The 19503-nt window shown below is 38.8% G+C and overlaps 1 protein-coding gene across 1 annotated transcript in view; it reads left to right on the plus strand.

Moving 5' to 3' along the window:
* Positions 1-19503, plus strand: part of EYS (eyes shut homolog) — a 530119-nt gene that overhangs the window by 495521 nt on the left and 15095 nt on the right. Inside the window, exons 26-27 of the mRNA XM_072035108.1 lie at positions 1769-1943; positions 9242-9414. Coding sequence (XP_071891209.1) covers positions 1769-1943; positions 9242-9414 — 348 coding nt within the window. The remainder of the gene's footprint in view (positions 1-1768; positions 1944-9241; positions 9415-19503) is intronic.

The raw sequence follows: 19503 nt of genomic DNA on the forward strand, positions 1-19503 counted from the left end.
TTTCCTTACCCTATTGAGCTATTAAGGGTCAACAAATAGTTGTGTCAGTGAAATGTGAAATGACTGCTGTTCTCTATTACTCCTTTGTATAAAGATAACATGATCTGAGGGAAAAGTCTCAAAATTATATGTAGTCAAAGTATTTTCAAGTCAACCATCTTGATAAATGTTCCAATATTTTTAACAAGATCAGAATTATATCAATAAATATTAAGGCACAAAGCAGTTATCTTTTTCTATAATTGTCACATAAGTAATAATTAATTATGAATTCCCTGACTGTGAAACAAACAATGGAGAAAGTCCGTATGTTCTTGATATCTATTATAAACTGAAGAAATACCCATTATTGTAGAAACATAGAAAGATAAATATAAATAAATATATAGAAATACCTCTGCAATGTGGTCTAGGTGAATCTGCTTGGCAGGTGGATTGGGCAAGATGATCTCCAGAAGTTCCTTCCAACCTCAACTGTCATTCGGTGATTTTGTATTGAAAATTTATTTTCTCTTTCAGGTACAAGTTTGTTTCTTAAGTGATTTCAGTGGATCATGAAAAAAAATATATTAAGTGAATTGAAAAAAGAAATTTGATTATTTGCAGTCTTCATATCATGTCTTTTCGCCACTTTTAATGTTAAACAGGGAGCCTCTGGCATGCACTGTTCAATACCTACAATTCTCAGGATTTTGAGCTCTGTGGGAATTCACTATATTTCAACTAAATTATATAAATCAGACATAGAAAATTATTTCTTGTACTGTTTAAACCCACTGTGAAGTGGGTTTAAGTCTGATTTTTAGTTTCAAATGTTATATATTAATGTGTATTTCATTTAGGATACCAATGTATTAGCAAATTAAAAAAATGTCAGTGTATGGATCTAGTTACTGACATTCAATTATCTCTATAGATAAATTCTAACAATTGTCATATATTTGGTCTGTGTCAATCCCCATTTTCCCAAACAATTATTAGGTGTATTTAGGGGTGCCATAATGTTGGCACTAATACTACATCAGTATTTTGGATGCACCTATACTATTCTGGAAGCTAGTAACAGTTTGGTGATACAGCTGTGGATACACTAGGTTACTTGTCCACAGAACAAAGGAGCAGGCTCTGGTACTGCTCACCTTACTATTATAGATGAACATTTTTACTCGTTTTCTGAGAGCAAGGACCTACAGGAGCAGCATATACACTCGGTCAAATGTTGTGGTCGTGTGTGATAATGTTCTCTTTGTAACAGAGACTGAAGCATTTACCTGAGGAAGGGAGAATCTTGGTCTTTCCCTGAAGGAGTCCATTTTAGCCTAAAGAAATTCAAGTCCACATTTCCTCACTGCATTAGCCAATGCTCTCTGAATTCTTACATATTTTACATCAAACAGACTTCTTGTGCTCTATCCTTGTTTTTTTTTTGTCTTTTATCTGATGTAGATGCATTTCTGTAAGAGCATGCATGTATAAACACGAAACTGCACCCATATCACTCCTTAGTCACTGACTCTGCATCCTGTCTATTCCTTGAGAAATTACTTCCGTTGTTTTACCTATTGTTAATGAAGGATTTTACAATCTTTCACTCATTTCCTGAACAGAAAGTAGCCAGCACAGCTTTAGCTATGGTATGATTGTCTACACATTGAAGACATTCTGGTGGAACCCGTTCAGTGAGGGATGACTGTGTTCTGTAGTTTGGTTTGTTATGTCTCCCTGTGTCTGTTGTAAACTCCACTTCTTTCTCCTTTCTACTTCTAAGGTTGCATTTTTGATGTTCAAGTTCGCACCAACGTGAATCAGAAGTTTAAATCACCAGGGAGTCCAGAAGGTCACCCTAATTCAGGTCGCAGTGTTGGACAATGTAAAGATTCCCCGTGCAGTTTAATAAAATGCAGAAATGGTGGCAAGTGTGTGGAAAGTGGCTCTACTGTTTAGTAAGTATGAAAAAACTTTTTTCTAGGTTACAACATAGACTGATCAGTAGACCTAATAACTGTGCTAATTTAATTTATTGATAACTGAAGTCTCCAGAAACCTATCATCTTATTGGAAAGGTAGAAAACTGTTGAACATTTTTCTTCCTTTCTAATAACAGAAGAAAAAAAAACAGAATTTTAATCTTACATTAATAAAATCAAAACCAAAGTTTAAAAATTATTAGGACATTTGCTGAGGGTCTGTTTTAAGAAGCTCCATGGACTGGTCGAGCTCCACTGAAAGTCACTGGCATCCAGACTTACCACAGAATGTGTGCATAGAACTGGATATGTAAGAAAGGCATTTAATTAAACTAAGTAGCATCCTAGATATCAGAGAAAAAAATAGAAAAGAGGGGAGCTTGAACGTTGCCTGAACATGGCTAGTAGACCAAAAAAAAAAAGTATTTTTTATTTGAGAACCCCTTTCTGGAGTAAATCATTGAATGTCTAACATTGGAAAGTTCTGAGCCAGTATAAATCATAGGAACAATCTTAGTGAGCATCTGTGTGTAATTCTCTGCTGCTCAATCTCTCCCTAATATACACAGGTCTTTGTGCCTCCAGTTATGGTTTATGTGGATATTTTGCTTTCTCTCAAATGCAACCTCATGCCCTTCTCAAGTGTTCTTTCACCATTGCCTTTCCGGATCTGCTGTCTGGCCTGCTCATGTAAGGCCTTCTTAATCCATTCCATACAAAACAAGGCAGGTTAGTAAGGATCTTATATCAAAACTGTTTGAACTAGGTCAGTTCATCATATGAGCTGTTCAGCTGGCTGATCAATCAGATAATAAACGGTGATGGGGCGGAAAGGTCTTCAGCTGGCACAAAAGATAAGTCTTTCATGCCTTATCACTAAGTTTAGATGGATCTTTGTGTCTAGTCTGTAAGGCACAAAGAAGAAAGTGAATTTGCAGTTCCAAACTGCTGCTGTGTGTCAACATTTCCATTGTAATAAATCTTGTTTCCAAACTTTGTAACTCAGCTGTAAAGCCTTCACTGAGGAGTGCTATTGATTTTAAAAGCATCTGCCAAGATTAATTATACTTGCTTTCCCTCATGTACTTCCTCATGTGTTCATTTATTAACATATATTTACTTTTTTTTTTAAAAAAAGAAAGAAATGCTGATATAAAATGTCTGAAAACAATGACTAAAAACACTGTGGACAGCAAGACAGATAAGAAGGGAAAGACAGGCTTTACACTGTGGAGCCTCTGTGTATGTCAATTCTTCTTCAAAACAACAAAGACCTGTCCCTTCTGTGTAATACAAAGAAAAGAGTTTGCATACTTATCAAGCTAAAAACAAGCTCCTAAATGTGTACTGGAGAGAGAATTAAACGGTAATTGGTTTTGTTGCCCCTGAGACAAATCTTTATCAGTAAGAAAACCTGTACAAAACTAGCATTTCTAAAGCTCGCAAAGCTTTACTTACAATTTAGAAAATTCACCCTTGATATGCAGCATGCAATTCCCCTCTCCATTCCCCTTAAAAGCATCTTTATATGCTCTTAAATAAAGCAATGAAAGAAACGCTTTAAACATCCTGAATAACAAGGTATAATTTGGAATTGCTTTCCGATTGTTGAGCTATAGGTATGTCTCAATTATTGGACTTTGCAGGTTCCTTCCAGAACTATTAAGTCCTTGGCATCCAGTGTGTTTGATCCTTCTGAGGAAAAAGAAAGGCAAATGGCACCCTTTCCATTTACAGGGTTGTTAGAGGAGACACGAAAACAAAATTGCAACAAAAAAATACCAGAAATGTAGGCTGAAGCATGCCCCTCCCATGTGCCCACCTACACCAACCTAAGTCCTGGCTTCAGGAACTTACCCAGCACTGCTAAATCATCTTCTGGCCTGCAAAGTACACAGAACCACCACCAGCAAGACCTAGGGAACATTTGGAAAAGGAGTGACAGGCTAGAGCAGCAGCTGGTGATTGGGCTACATTGGAAGCTTGATATTGTAGGCAAAGTTCTTTTTCATCATTATAGTTTCATAACGTTAATTGCAGATTTGTTTAGGAATTGTTTTAAAATGTGGGGTGTTTGCTTTTAGAGGGATGAGTTGTTTGGTTTAATCTGTAGTGACCTCCTACTGAATTATAATCCTGCCCTCATATTTCACAGCAACTAGGTTGTCGCAGATAATACATATATATTCATGTATGTACCAGTAATTGCCACCTTCTCCTCACAAAACAACAACAATAACAACAAAAAGCCAAAGAGGCCTGGATATAGCACGCATATGATTTTTGCCAATGTATAGTAGCTATCAATACTGTCTTGCTTTTCTCAGAGCGAACTTCTCTCCATTTTCATATCTCCCGTGTTCCTCTGAAGAGCAGAGTCCTTGAGGGAACTGTATTTGTGTTCAAGTATTTTTCTCCTGAAATGAGATCTCTCCAGTCTTTCTTGCTGTTTTGAGCTATTTTTAAGTCCTGTTTCCACCACTCTGCCAGAAAGTGTGCAGTGCTATTAAGCTGTAGATTCAGTTGCTACAGGGATAATGCTTTGATTTAAATAGAAGCAGAAATGTACAGCATTAAATTTTACATTCTGTCCAGCAACAGAGCAGAACTACTATGTATTAACAAAATTAAGAGGAAATATTTGAATAGTAAAATGAAGAACTTTATGTTCAAGGGGCAATAATATACTCCATTATTTTGTTTATGGCAATTACATCCAATAAGATTGTCTATGAAGTGTTATAGCTATTGTTTGTTGCTGAAGTGAGAGGAAAAGTATGTCTTCTGTGTACTCTGAACAGAACATCACACATAATGGGTAGGATTCAGTTGGTTAATATAAGCCTGTAATGGCACTTTAGGTACCTCTGAGTAAACCATTTGGCCTTCAGCTGCATCTTTGAAGAGTTCAAGACTTGCATAAGTCTTCTGTCATATCTCTGAGGCACATGTGGATTTCTCATAGCATTTCAAATAGCACTAGCCACTTAGGTTCGGGAAATTAAATCATAACTCTATATAGTGCAGGGATACCCGATAAGGTAAGCTTGTGTAGTTTCATTATTAGGTTGAATTTGATTAGAAACAATTGTCAGTTCAAGGACAGAAACAATTTTCAATGAAACGACACAATTTTATAGTTTGTAAGGAAAAAAGCATTTATCTATCCAGTTGTTATACTTTACATCAATAAAAGTTTTTACTTTTTTGAGGGGATGGATTTGCTACCTAAAAATTGTCATCTAAATTGGCAGATTTAGTAGAAAATTTTCGCAGACTTCCATGGTATTCTTTGTTTAAATACTATTAATTTTCTTCCAATCTTAATTGCTCCATGCTGTTTTTGCCTTATAGCCTGAAGATAAACTGTTTTTCACTAATGCTCTAGTTTTCCATTGCCTTAGTGTAAAGCCACTTTTATTAAAAGATCTCCGTTGTTCAGCATCTTTCGGTTCCAATACAATATAAACTTAAGAAATATATCCAGAAATGTCCAGTAGCTTGGGTGGCTAATATAGGCCTGTATACATTCGAGAATCCATGCAGTATCTGAGATATCCATATGTTTGCAAATGTAATACAAGACTTGGAGAGACCAGTGTCCTCTCTCCTTGAAGAGACCAATGGAAAAGTAGTTGGAGACCAGATGGGATACCCCTGGGAAGTGTTAGTTGGCAGCAGACATCTGCCTAGTCTCAGCTGGCCTACCTGATTAGGTAAATTAATTGAGCCTCTCATCTACATTGAATAGATACACATCTTAAATGTAGACACCTACTCTCACATACACCTGCACATACTCAGGTGTCTGAATCTGCAGGGCTGAATCCCTTCTGTTATAAGAAGATTTGTTTGATTTTACATCACTTTTATATAACTATAGAAAGTTACAGGTTTGTTAGCATTGAGCATGACATTTTAAACTTGATATTCTCTATGTTTAATATGAGAATGCTCTTGGTTTAGTATAGGAAACCACATTAGATATAAGCAAACATTCCAATTTCTTCACAGAAATCCTTTAGTACCTTAATTATTTCCCAATAAGGTTCAGTAAATTCTTCTAGTTTGATAAGGATTTTATGTAGTAAGATACCAGCATATTGCTTTTATAGTATATAAAAAGTGAAATTAATTTTCATGATTTTTTTAATGTTGCCAAAATTTTCATATAACACATTTCGGGTTTATGTCATTAACAGTGCTTCTTGTCCCTACTTATGCAGAAACTGTGTTACTTATTTGAGAGCTGACTTTGGGTTAAGTACTGGACTTGGAGCCTGGAAAGCCTTTCTGTGAACAGTGTGTGACACTGTTAAGCATTTGAGAAGAAACAAACAAATTGACATTAAACTAAACCATAATTGAACTTCCTAAACAGAAATATTACAAAACTCTAAATAATAGCTGAAACTTCCAGATTCAAAAGTGATCTTTTGTTTTATTTCTCCGTGAACTGTGAATTTGACAGTTCTTGTTTCCTGACTTGGCCCATCTTTGTCATATATATACACTGTGCAGTGCACCCTATTAAGAATCACTTGGAAAAACTAAGACAAGGAAAAAGAATTATCCAATTTCCTCAAAGTCACACTATAAAAGTTATAAGTGAGGGCCTTCCTATCCTTTCTCTACATAAAAATATGACATAGAAAAATTAGAGGCATTTTGACAGTTTTCTTGAGAAACTTAATAGCTGAGACACAGAGGAATCAATTTAATCCATATTGTTCAAAAACACTTAAAAAGGAAAGTATCTTGCAGTGAGATTTAGCTCCTAAAACACATAAACTTAACAGTTAAGCCAAAAGTGTAAGATCGATGTTAATTGATCCACAGTCAATGGAAGTCCAGGCCTTTCCAGTTGTCTTTATACATCAGCATGTATCTTGGGATACCTTTCCTGGTCTCCATGGGGTGTCCAGAAGAGCACATGTCTTCTGCGGGTCTTCTGTCTTCTAGTTGCACAGCTTTCTCAGATTGACCAAGGCATGTCAGATGGCACTAAATGCTTGTGTTGAGGCGGTTGAATGCAGTCCTTGTCATTAGTTATGTATATCAATACATGAATAATGTCAATGGATATTGTGCTGGTTACCCTGACTGTTTCTGCTAGACCTACTGGATGTTAATTTATTAATCCATTAAGTGGATGTTATTTAATCAATCCATTAGCCTATGAGCTCAGGCACCTACTCTAGGATCCCATTGCCTAACAAGCATTCAGTGTGTTTTGGCAGAGTCTTGTCTTCCTGCTCCCACATACCTCTAGGAAGGCAACTGGAGGCTGTGTGGGCACCTAATGAATCACTGAACGTGGATGCATAGGCAATAGAACCTGTCCCCCAGCTCAATTAAGTATCTTGATCTCAAACTGAATCTCACTTCTTCTATCTAAATAAATGTGTCTTTAAACACTTGAGAACCAAGGGACTCGTGATGTTACAAGCCACTGGGTTCACCCATTCTGGTAAAACAATATGCAACCATAATGAAGTATAGAGAAAACTAGACCAATATGACAGGCCATGTGATGCAAAGGATTTGAAATGTTGCCTCTTGCTTTACCTTTCTAAAGATTAGGCAATTTTGGGTCGGAACTTCTCAAGCCCTTTCCAACTTGCTTCAGCGTGTTTAGTAGAAGGGGTTGCCACTATCAGCCACAGCAAACATGTTCAGCCCTATGCAAATAGTTTTCAACTCATTTAAAAACCTAACTTTTATTAGGTCATAAGAGACAAATAATGAAATTAGACATACACAGATGCAAAAAAAATAAATGAGAAGAACCTTTGTGTATACTTCCCCGTAGTAGTAGCTTTGGCTCTGAACACCCTGCTTGACAGCACAAGAAATGGACATTTCTGTTTGCCACTTAGGGAGCAAAATTACTTCCCTTTCTCAGTAACTTTTCTGCATCAAAGCATAACAGTTGCTGGTGAGACGGAACACATTCTAATGCTATGATGAATGGAGATGTTTTTGCTTTTGCAAGGTCTTGTCCTCTCTCCCCTTCCAATCCAGATAGCTCTTTATCAAAGGACTTGCTGATTTTGCTTTATTTACATGGTGTTGCCTGATCTGAAGGTTTAGTGAAACAGCAATAAAAGTATCACTGTGTCTTGTATATCAACTGTGGAAGATGAAATATAGTGACAGAACATACTTGAAATGAGGCGGTTTCACAGACTCCCTGTTATGTTTTTTCCAGAAACAGTGGGCTGATTAATAGAGAAAGTGTAACTGAGTGAGTTTGAAGAACAATTCAAGATTTTGCACATATACAAAAAGAAACGGACTAAGAATCAATCAAAATAGATGAGATTTCATTCTTAGCCTAGAAAGAGAAAATATTTAGGAAAAAGAATCAATAAGTGTTTTTATTCAGGGGAATGATTTTTGTATCATAAAGTGTCACTAGATTTTAAAATGCAAATAAGTCTCACATTTCATTTGAACTGTTTTGAAAATTTGCTTCTTAATAAGGAGGGCATTTTTAGCATCAATTCCAAGTGTATTCTGTATTTCATGATTTCTATAGAATTCAATTTAATTTTAAATTTACAAGTTAATCTGAAATTTTTGTTCTCCTGGTTTGGATGAAAGGTATAGAAGGTACCAGACACTCACTAGTGATCCAGTCAATTTAGACAATTTGATAATGGCATAGGTTTACAGTCATACAACAATCAGATTGCCCCCTCATTCTTGGCAAATCCACTATCCTCTTTTCCATGAAGTGTTTCACCAAGCCTATCTCTGATTGCCAATTATAAGATTTTAGGAAATGAATAACGGCTAAATGAAAGGCAGTTGCTGACAGACTCCTGTAAGTAGTTACAATTTGGAATTGTTAACAGTTCTTTTATAGTGACATCTGATTGTTTTTAGAAATGCTCTTCACTGCTTTGCTTTCCCTTTTAAATTCCACTTTGACTCATACTAGTTTATGCAGTCAAAGCTTCCTTGAGCTATTTGTAGAGCAAAATACAAAAAAATAGCCACAAACTTGATTGTTTCTTGCAGATACTGATCCTGTAACTCAAATACTAAAAATACTATGTTCCCTATTAAATACAATTTTCTTGCTATAAAGTAAACAGATCAAAACGGTAAATGATAAACTTTGTTACGACACTCTTCTATTTGCTGTTTTGGACCAGATTATTAAATGTAGGTATCCCAGACTTGAAAATCTTGATTACTTTGCTACTGAACCATTGATTTCTTTTGGTAATAACGTTGCATTCTTTCCTTTCACTTACCTACCGTAGCTGTGACTGCCTCACTGGATGGAAAGGTGCATTTTGCACAGAAACGGTGTCAGTATGTGATCCAGAGCATGATCCTCCACATCTGTGCAAGCAAGGCGGTACCTGTGTGCCGCTACCTGATGGCTACACATGTCACTGTCCTCTTGGAACAACAGGTACCTACTGCGAACAAGGTATGTCAAGTCAATAGTGCACGGTACATAGAGTTACTTGACAGTAATGTCCAGGCAGCAAAAACACAGTATTTTGTAAAATATGAATGAAATGTGAAATGAAGTCACAAGGTATAAAATAGATTTTACTAAAGATAGAAACTGGTACTTGTTTCTGTTAGAAAAATAAAATCATTTAATACTGTGAAATGTTAGATAGTTTTATGACTCTGCTTATTTTCAACACCATTTTTTCCCTAATTTTTTTTCAAATCATTCAACTAAATCCATGGGCAGTTTGACACGGTCAGATACTGAGGGGACAGGAAGCATTCCAGAGCAGTGTTACAGTGATACTCTGCTCAGGTCAATTCCCAAGCTTACCATAATGAAGTACATTGAGAAATACTCTTAAGAGCTCAGAAGCACACTTCTGAGCACATCTCAGAAATAGTAAGCATTTAGGACCTTATCCAATTTCCTCTGACAGCAGTGGAGAGGTTGTTCTTGACTTCAGTAGCTGTTGGATAGGTATGCACTGAGAATGATGATAGAAATGCAAATACCACTGTAATAATCTTCAGGAGATTGTTTTCCCTGACTTTCTATCAACCTCTCCCACAAAATATCTCTTCAATCTGCCCATCTTTTCTTATCCTTACATGTAGGAATCCTTTATCAAGGTGTTTTCACCTGTAAGGGATTGTACAAATGAATATCCAACAATGTGCATACATAACTTCTACAAGCTCAGGGACTTTTCCTGTAAGTTTCAGAAGTGTCTCTGTGTGCAAAAAGATGTACTATGGTCTGCATCCTCTATTCTGCACTTCTCAAATTCAAGTTAATATTGTAGAAGTGTATGTTTTTCCTTCAAGATGCTTTCTTTACAACTTTTGAACACCAGTTACTGTTAAATAGCTCCTTTCTCAAACTGCCTGCCAATGTCCAACCTCCTTTGTTCTGCCTACAGAGCAAGTTTCAAGCACAAAACTGACAAGCCGAACTGTTTTTGACCTGTTTTGCAGTTCTCATCCAATAGTTTGGTACAGTTTTAAAATCCCGTTTCAGAGAGCACTTGCAATTGGTAGACACAACTCAAAAAGAATATAGCTTATGGAAAGCCATTGTTAAATTCTTTATTCCAGGTAAGAACATGCTTTCTCTATTGCCTCTGCTGCAATAGTTCTTCAGGGCTCTTCATGTGAACATTTAGATTTTGAATTCCCATTTCAAGTGAGATTTTAAAATATCATACCATCTGGACTCAGGACACTGATCAACAGAATTTGTGCTATACATAAAGCTGTTAATTAATCAAGTAAAAAACCCTGTGTTCTGGTTTCCTAATAGATTTGGATCTTCTTGTGATGGCCACTATTACCTAAAAGAGATAGCTTATAAATGAGCAATAGAAAATTGTATTTCTTGTAGATTGTCATCCTCCTAGTAATTCTTCCACCTGGTAAACACAGTAGAGGGTTTCTTTCTGTTTTATTTAAAAGCTTTCTTTTTATAAGTGGAGTTTATGGGTCCTCACCAAACTCCATGCCCTGCATTTCACCTTACTCTGGCAGAGTAATGAATTATCATGAGATTTTTCAAAGCAGAGTTTGCACTTTTAGTGGATGGCAAATTGCTAAAAACAGCTGTTTATCAAGATTGAATATCTCATATCTGGATTGATGGTGGTTATTGAAGCCAAAAGAAAAAGAGACAGAGAAGAATGAATGGCCCAAGGGACCCAAAGAGAACAGAGGGAAATTAAATGATGGAGACTAATGAATGTGCAAGAAAGAAGGAAAGAAGTGTGAGGAAAGGACAGAAGAGATTTATGAGGCAAAAGACATCAGAGGAGAATAGCAAAGAGTAAGAACAAATAGGACTTTACCAAATAATAGTGACTGGAAAAATACAGGACAGTAATATGGTTTACACAGCAACAGGTCAGGTGAAATAAATAAGGCAGTAGGGCTAGAGCCACAGTAATGAGAAAAAGTACTTTGACCACAGAAGTTAGAGATAATTAAACACAAAATGACAGAAATCAAGTACTAACCTGCCTAACAAACACTAAAAATATCATAGAATCATCATAGAATGGCTTGGGTTGGAAGGGACCTTAAAGATCAACTAGTTCCAACCCCCCTGCCATGGTTGGGGGGTTGGAACTAGATCAGGTGGTTCTTTATGAAAACTGCATGAGAAAAATGAAATCATATATTCAGGTGAGGCTATAACAGTTCTTAAAGAACTGCTCCTTCTGTAGAGGGGGGCCCCACAGTTGAACTCAGTCTTTTCATGTATTCTTGGATATGGTGGCAACATGCCATAGACCAGCAGGCAGCAGAGCAGCTCTCTCTGGTGGTGTGGAGGCTTCAACACAGACAGAGCTTGAGACAACAGATGCAGCCTTCCAGGTCCCTGGCTATATGCAGTACCTGGGGCCAAGAAATCACTAAGGACCTGGCTGTTTCAGCTCTCCTCTGAGCATGCAGTAGACCTATTGGCTTGTGAGAAAAGTGGCCAAGATCAAGTGTCAAAGCTTAGAGATGAAGGAACAGTCTAAAAACCTTTTGCTGCAGACAAATAGTTTGATTTGTAGCACATCATTACTACATTATTATATATATACATGTACATATATATCCATAATAACTGTCTGCATGTATATTCTAATCTTTACCAAATTGCACCTCAGCTGCTTATTCCTCATGTATGAAGTGTCCCTATGCGAGTCCAGTAATCCTGTCTCTTGCAGTGGCCAAAAGTGAAGGTTTAGAGGAAAGTTTAACACAGCAACTATGTATCCCTGAGGTAGTTTTCTATCATCCAAACATTTTTATCTTGCATTTCTTTCTTTTTTTTTTAAAGATTAGATCAGGTCTCTCACCTTGACATAAACAGTCTCATTCAAGGCGATAGACAACTTGAACAAAAATAAATTTGGAGTCGATGAAACTCCTCTTACATTATGTCAAGCTTTGAGATATCTTTCTACATAAGCTAGAATTCCACTAGATAATAAGCATCTGAAATTTATGTCCTACGTAATATACTCGGTTTTGTAGAGGAAAGAAGAAAACCTATAATTTCAGAGGAGTTAATTGTAAAATTTTACAGACCTGTCTCTTTTAAGGCGACATCAATGTAGTATTTGCAAGATTCTGTAGATGGCAGTGTTGGAGAAGAATTGACAGTAACTAAAATAAGCAGTTTTATCACTGTATTTCTTTAAATTTTTAATTATTCAATAGTTTTCGTCTTTACCAAGGAAGTTTTGGCTCTGTTAAACAGATGCTGATCAGATAAATAGAAAACAATAATTTCATCATGTCCCATAAACTTTAAGTGCACTTACTGAAACTATTACTATGTTCAAATACAAAGGGATTAGTTTGTATGACACACTTTCACAACACCTACTAAAATAACTTCTGTTTTCTTCAAGGCCCCATAATGGAATGCTACTGCCCTTTTAACAAAGAAATAAGTTAATAATAGATGTCTTCCACTGTATATTATGCTCTGAATTCCGTAGCTACAATCACTGCTTATCAGTACAGGTCTGATGAAAGGAAAGCAAATGTAAAAGAGCTTTTCATTGTTCTTATCCTAAATATAATACGATACTTATCAAGCAGTAAAAAAAAAATCTTGATGAATGAATAACAAACAATTTCCTTTGATCATGTTTATCAATAGAAGTCAATTTTCTAGATGTTGCTCTGATGTCAAATTCCATGTCTGATAAAATAGTACAGCAGAATTTTGCAAATACCTCAGAATAAAATACAATTCTGTAACTATCTAGTCCATCTAGTCACAATCTAGTCATAATGAAAAGTGGAAGAAACTGTCTTTTAGAATCATTTTTACTATAAAGATTTTTTTTTCTTTCTACATAGTCTAGAATGTTCCCCAATGCATATTTACTACTAGTATAAGACAAATTAATTTAGACTATGCTTTAGCTCAAGATTCTTATCATAAACAGGCACCTTACATACAAACACTCAAGCGCAAACACATGCATACATGCATGCATAATATGTTGGATTTCTCTGACAATGCAGTTAGATTTGCTGATTTTATGCACAAACTGTTTCATAGATACTGTTTGGAAACTTGTGTTTCTACGTTTAACCATTTTAAAGACAATTGTGGGCACTTAATAGCTTGTTGTTTTGAGTCACACTGACTACTGTGTTCTCTTAGTAATTTAAGCAACAAAGGGCCCATCAAGCTTTCTGTTTCCAGCAGAATTTTTGAAACCTTGTGGCAACATGCTGAGAACATCTTGGAGTAGCAGTCATATTATATAAGGATAAAATGTTCTTTCAAAGTTTTAACCAAAAAAAAAGGAAACAATCTAAACTTTCAGATTTGTCCGTAAACAATATTCACAGTAGACACAAGAAAACATGCATTTGTAATATTTCTTTGTATATTTTAAAGTGTCAAGTAGAATACAGTGAGTTGCCTACTTCAACACATGCCATGGATTACTATATAAACTTTAGCAGAAATTATGCTTGGCAAAAAAAGAAAGAATTGGTATGCAGTACAAAAGTAATGCCCTCTGTACCAAGTCAGTCAAGAGTGATGTGAAGGCCCAATAAAAATTCAACCATGAGCTTACCATTCCCTCTTGTTACCCAGTTCAGAAGAAACTGGGTAACATAGAGCCAGCTAACAACTATGCAGCAGTATGGCTCTGGAATTATTTTCTGAGATACTCCCAATTTCTGAGATACTCCCAATCCCACTCAATGCCTTAGTCTTGAGACACTTGAAGGCTTTCAGTGCAGAAATGGTCGTGGTGAGGGACTTTCAGATTGGGTGTTTCTTCTTTTAGGTTTCGTCTTGAAAGTGTCTTCAGAGCATTTCAGTACCTAGAGAAGGCTTGTTACCAAAGCTAGTCATGGATTAAACATCTGTAGCTCTTGCTTGTATCACGTATCTAGTGATTAAGCATTCATTTTCACTATCAAACAAATCCTTGAACTCATATTCCAAAGAATATAATACCACTGAGCTATTGGATATGAAAGGATTTCTTTTATATTTTTTTTCCTGTCTTCTAATCTGTTCTAGGATTTTTTTGTGTATCTAGTGAAATATTCATTGTACAGAAGAAATTGAATCATAGAATATCCAAGTTGGAAGGGACTCATGAGGGTCATCGAGTTCAACTCCTGGGTCCCCAAAGGAACACCCAAAAAAAAAATATATATATATATGTATATATATTAGACCACGTGTCTGAGAGTGTTGTCCAAAACTTTCTTGAACTCCAGCAGGATAAGTGCCATAACTGCTTCCCCGGGAAGCCTGTTCCAGTGCCCAACCACCCTCTGGATGAAGAACCTTTTCCTGATAATCAGTCTGACCCTCCCCTGTAATTATCCATAGATAAAAGGTGTCCATTTTGAATAGAAATTATCCATATCCTGCTTACAATATCCGTATCCTCAGATACAGGAGAACTGGGTTCAGATTCCTACTCCAATTCCTTTCATCACATTGAGGTTTCATAGCTGCTCCCAGTACATTTTGCTGGGCCCCATCACTTATTCTTAGGCACTCATCCCTTAGTATGTATCACACAGAAAGCCCGAGGTCTACTGTTTTGACTTTGGATGGTGATAGCTATTTTAGGCTTTGGAGAACCAGAGGTCTCTTTGGGGATTTAACCATATGCTCCTAGATGTTACTTCCTAGCTAATTAGATATCTAATTAGTGGTTACAAATCTGCTGCAACAAAAACAAATAGAACTGTAGACTTCACTTACAAAATTGCAATCTCTTGTTCCAGTATTGTTCAGAACAATGTTTGGCTCAGTCATGTCTTCAGGGACAACAAGGATTACTAATGGCTGCAGGTCTGACAAAATTACCACTTTCATGAATACATTGTTCTAACTGGTCTATTAGAGTTGTGTTAATAATCAATACTTTCATTAACATGCTCTACTTCTTGTTACTGCACTAAAAATGAAAGTTCCAATGGTTATTTTGTTTTTCATTGTTTTGTTGTTGTTCTTTTTTGTTGTTATACTTGAATTAGTTTGTTGGTTATGGAAATGTTAGCTCTTCAAAGATTAAATAAGCAGTGATAATTGAAAAGAAAAACACAATTGAGACAAGCTGATTTTTTTTTCTTTTTATCTAAATACCTACATACACAACCTCCCCCCTTAAAAAAAAAAAAAAAGCCTGTGCTATTTCAGTAATTTTTCAGCTGCAATCTTAAGCAAATACTAGCTCACGATGAAGATTTCCATACTGACACACCTGTCATTATTTTCCAAAATGAAACAATTGTCTGGTGGAGCTGCTCACTCTCTATGACAGATTCAAAACATTGACTGTGAACTTAAAAGATTTCAGGCAACTGCTTATTGCTAATGAACTGTTAGTGCTGCGCTGTAAGTGCATTCTTTCACCACCTCCTAATGGTTTGTCTGCTTGGTTTCAGTCATCCTAGAGATGGTGCAGGCGTCTAGTCTTGAAGACAGCTCTGCTGAGAAGCCTCAGCAGGAGCTTCCTCCTGCTTTGCTCAAGAGCAGCTTTTAGAGGCTCTTGACCTTGATCCCTGGCTGCACTGCAGCAGCACCACATCCAGACCATGAACTGTGTTGATCTGGACCTGGACCCCAATCCACAAGCTGACTTGTGGTCTTGATCTCAGCCCTGCCTCTTCACTCTGGACCAGCCTGGGTGATTAGGACTCCAAAGCTGGCACTCGCTGCTCCCTTGAGTCCGTCTGGCTCAGCTTACTCAGGGACTAACAGGCAGGAATATTGTTTGTATTTAGTTCCAAAAAGGCTTGGAGAGAAGAAAACCAAAGTGGTATAGCTGATATAGCATCAAAGGCTGATCATCCAAACCATATTTTGCCAATTTGGCTGTATAAGTATACTATGAAAAGACTATATCGAAGGCCTTGCCCCAACTTGAGGCAAACATTCACTGTTCTTGGCTTGTCACAGAGCTACCCATCTCATCAAAAAAACTATCAGGCTGGTCATGCATAATTTGACCTTGTCAACATCTTGTCTTTTACATGCTCCTGGACTTTCACGAGCAAGTCCAGGAGGTTCATGAAGCACCTAGATGATAACTTCTTGGTGCAGGTGCTAACGGAGCCAACTAGGAAAGGTGCCCTCCTAGACCTGTTGCTAGAAAACAGAGAGGGTCTGGTGGGAGATGTGGTGATTGGTGGCCGCCTCGGTCATAGCGACCATGAAGTGGTTGAGTTCAAAATTTACGGTGACAGAAGGAAAAGTGCCACCAAAACCTCATCCCTAGATATGGGGAAGGCGGACTTCAGGCTGCTCGGGGAACTAGTCAGCAAGGTCCCCTGGGAAGCTGCTCTTGAAGGCCTTGATGTCCACCAGTGCTGGTCACTCTTTAAGCGATGCCTCCTAGAAGCACAAGATCAGGCGATTCCTAAATATCGCAAGTCAGGCAGGCGGGGCAGGAGGCCGTCGTGGCTGACCAGGAACATTCTTATGGAGATTAGGCGGAAACAGAGAGTGTTTCGCTACTGGAAGGAGGGCCAGGTGACATGGAAAGAATACAGGGATGCTGCTCGTGTCTGTAGGAAGAAAATTCGTGTGGCTAAAGCACACCTAGAGTTGAAGCTGGCTGTGTCTGTGAGAGAAAATAAAAAGGGTTTTTTTAGATATGTGAATGGAAAAAGGAGAACTAAAGAATACATAGGGCCGCTCCTTGACAGGGAAGGTCTTCTCACAGACGATGACATAGGCAAAGCAGAGACGCTTAACTCCTTCTTTGCCTCTGTCTTCAATGCCGATGATGGGCTTCGGGACCCAGGGTGCCCCGAGCTGGAGGACCGGGACGGTGGGGATGACAAACTCCCAACCGACCCTGAACGTGTGCGGGATCTGCTACTCCACCTGGATCTCTACAAGTCCATGGGTCCGGATGGGATTCATCCCCGGGTGCTGAAGGAGCTGGCGGACGTCATCGCGGAACCTCTCTCAATTATTTTTCAACGATCCTGGGAGTCTGGAGAGGTCCCGGTAGACTGGAAGCTGGCAAATGTTGTGCCGATTTTCAAGAAGGGTCAGAAAGAAGACCCTAGCAATTACAGGCCTGTCAGTCTCACGTCAGTGCCTGGTAAAATCATGGAGAAGATGGTTCTCGAACGTATTGAGGCGCACCTGGGGGACAAAGCAGTCATTGGTCCCAGCCAGCATGGGTTTGTGAAGGGTAGGTCCTGCCTAACTAACCTGATTTCCTTTTATGATAAGATCACCCGTATGGTGGACCAAGGGAAACCAGCTGATGTGATTTTTTTGGACTTCAGCAAGGCTTTTGACACAGTTTCCCATAGGATCCTACTGGACAAAATGTCCAGCATACAGCTAAATAAAAACATCATACGGTGGGTGAGCAATTGGCTAACGGGCAGGGCCCAAAGGGTTATGGTGAATGGGGCTGCGTCAGGCTGGCGGGCGGTCACCAGTGGGGTCCCTCAAGGCTCCATTTTAGGGCCGGTACTTTTCAATATTTTTATAAACGATCTGGATGTAGGAATAGAAGGCATTTTGAGCAAGTTTGCTGATGACACCAAACTTGGAGGAGTTGTGGACTCGAATGAGGGTGGAAAGGCCTTGCAGAGGGATCTGGATAGGTTGGAGAGCTGGGCGATCGCCAACCGCATGAAGTTCAATAAGAGCAAGTGCCGGGTCCTGCACCTGGGACGGGGAAACCCTGGCTGCACGTACAGACTGGGCGATGAGACGCTGGAGAGCAGCCTAGAAGAGAGGGATCTGGGGGTCGTGGTAGACAACAAGTTGAATATGAGCCGGCAGTGTGCCCTGGCAGCCAGGAGGGCCAACCGTGTCCTGGGGTGCATCAAGCACGGCATCGCTAGTAGGTCGAGGGAGGTGATTGTCCCGCTCTACTCTGCGCTGGTGCGGCCTCACCTCGAGTACTGTGTGCAGTTCTGGGCACCACAGTATAAAAAGGACATGAAACTGTTGGAGAGTGTCCAGAGGAGGGCTACGAAGATGGTGAAAGGCCTGGAGGGGAAGACGTACGAGGAACGGCTGAGGGCACTGGGCCTGTTCAGCCTGGAGAAGAGGAGGCTGAGGGGAGACCTCATCGCAGTCTACAACTTCCTCGTAAGGGGGTGTCGAGAGGCAGGAGACCTTTTCTCCATTAACACCAGCGACAGGACCCGCAGGAATGGAGTTAAGCTGAGGCAGGGGAAGTTTAGGCTGGACATCAGGAAGGGGTTCTTCACAGAGAGAGTGGTTGCACACTGGAACAGGCTCCCCAGGGAAGTGGTCACTGCACCGAGCCTGACTGAATTTAAGAAGAGATTGGACTGTGCACTTAGTCACATGGTCTGAACTTGGGTAGACCTGTGCGGTGTCAAGAGTTGGACTTGATGATCCTTAAGGGTCCCTTCCAACTCAGGATATTCTATGATTCTATGATTCTATGCTTGGATATTGCATCCAGGAGGTTTTTGCTCCATGGTATTTTCTAAGTGAAGTGAGGTTGACTGGACTATAAGTCTTTGCATCATCTTTCTTGCCTTTGCTGGAAGAGAATGTGATGTTTTGCTTTCCTCCTATCATCAGGAACCTCCTATGGTCCCCATGATCTTTCAAAGCTTATCAGTCAGGAGCAGCCCCACAGTGACATTGGCCATCTCCCTCATTACTCTGGGATGTATCCCAGTCCTCTGTCCTTGACTGTGTCTGACTGGCTGAAGTGCTCCCAGATTCTTCCTCTGCCAAAGATAATGCTTCACTTCCCCAAGTGCTGCTTCCAGGCTCAAGGACCTGGGAGTCTTCAGCAGACTTTACCAGTAAAGAAAATCAAGTATCTTGAGTATCTTTGAGTATCTTGCCTTTTTCCATGTTGTCTTTCATTAGGTTCCCACACATGGGGGAAAACGTGGCTCCACGCTTTCCTTAGATTTCTTGTCGGAAGTCTTCTTGTTTCCTTTCACATCCCTTGCCAGTTTCCACTCCTGCTGAGATTTGATTCCTAACTCCACCATTGTTACACTCAGGTGTTGGTTCTGTATTCCTGCTGGGTAGCCCATCCCTGCTTCCACGGCC

Source organism: Anas platyrhynchos, chromosome 3 (assembly GCF_047663525.1).
Source record: "Anas platyrhynchos isolate ZD024472 breed Pekin duck chromosome 3, IASCAAS_PekinDuck_T2T, whole genome shotgun sequence".
Classification (NCBI taxonomy): Eukaryota; Metazoa; Chordata; class Aves; order Anseriformes; family Anatidae; genus Anas; species Anas platyrhynchos.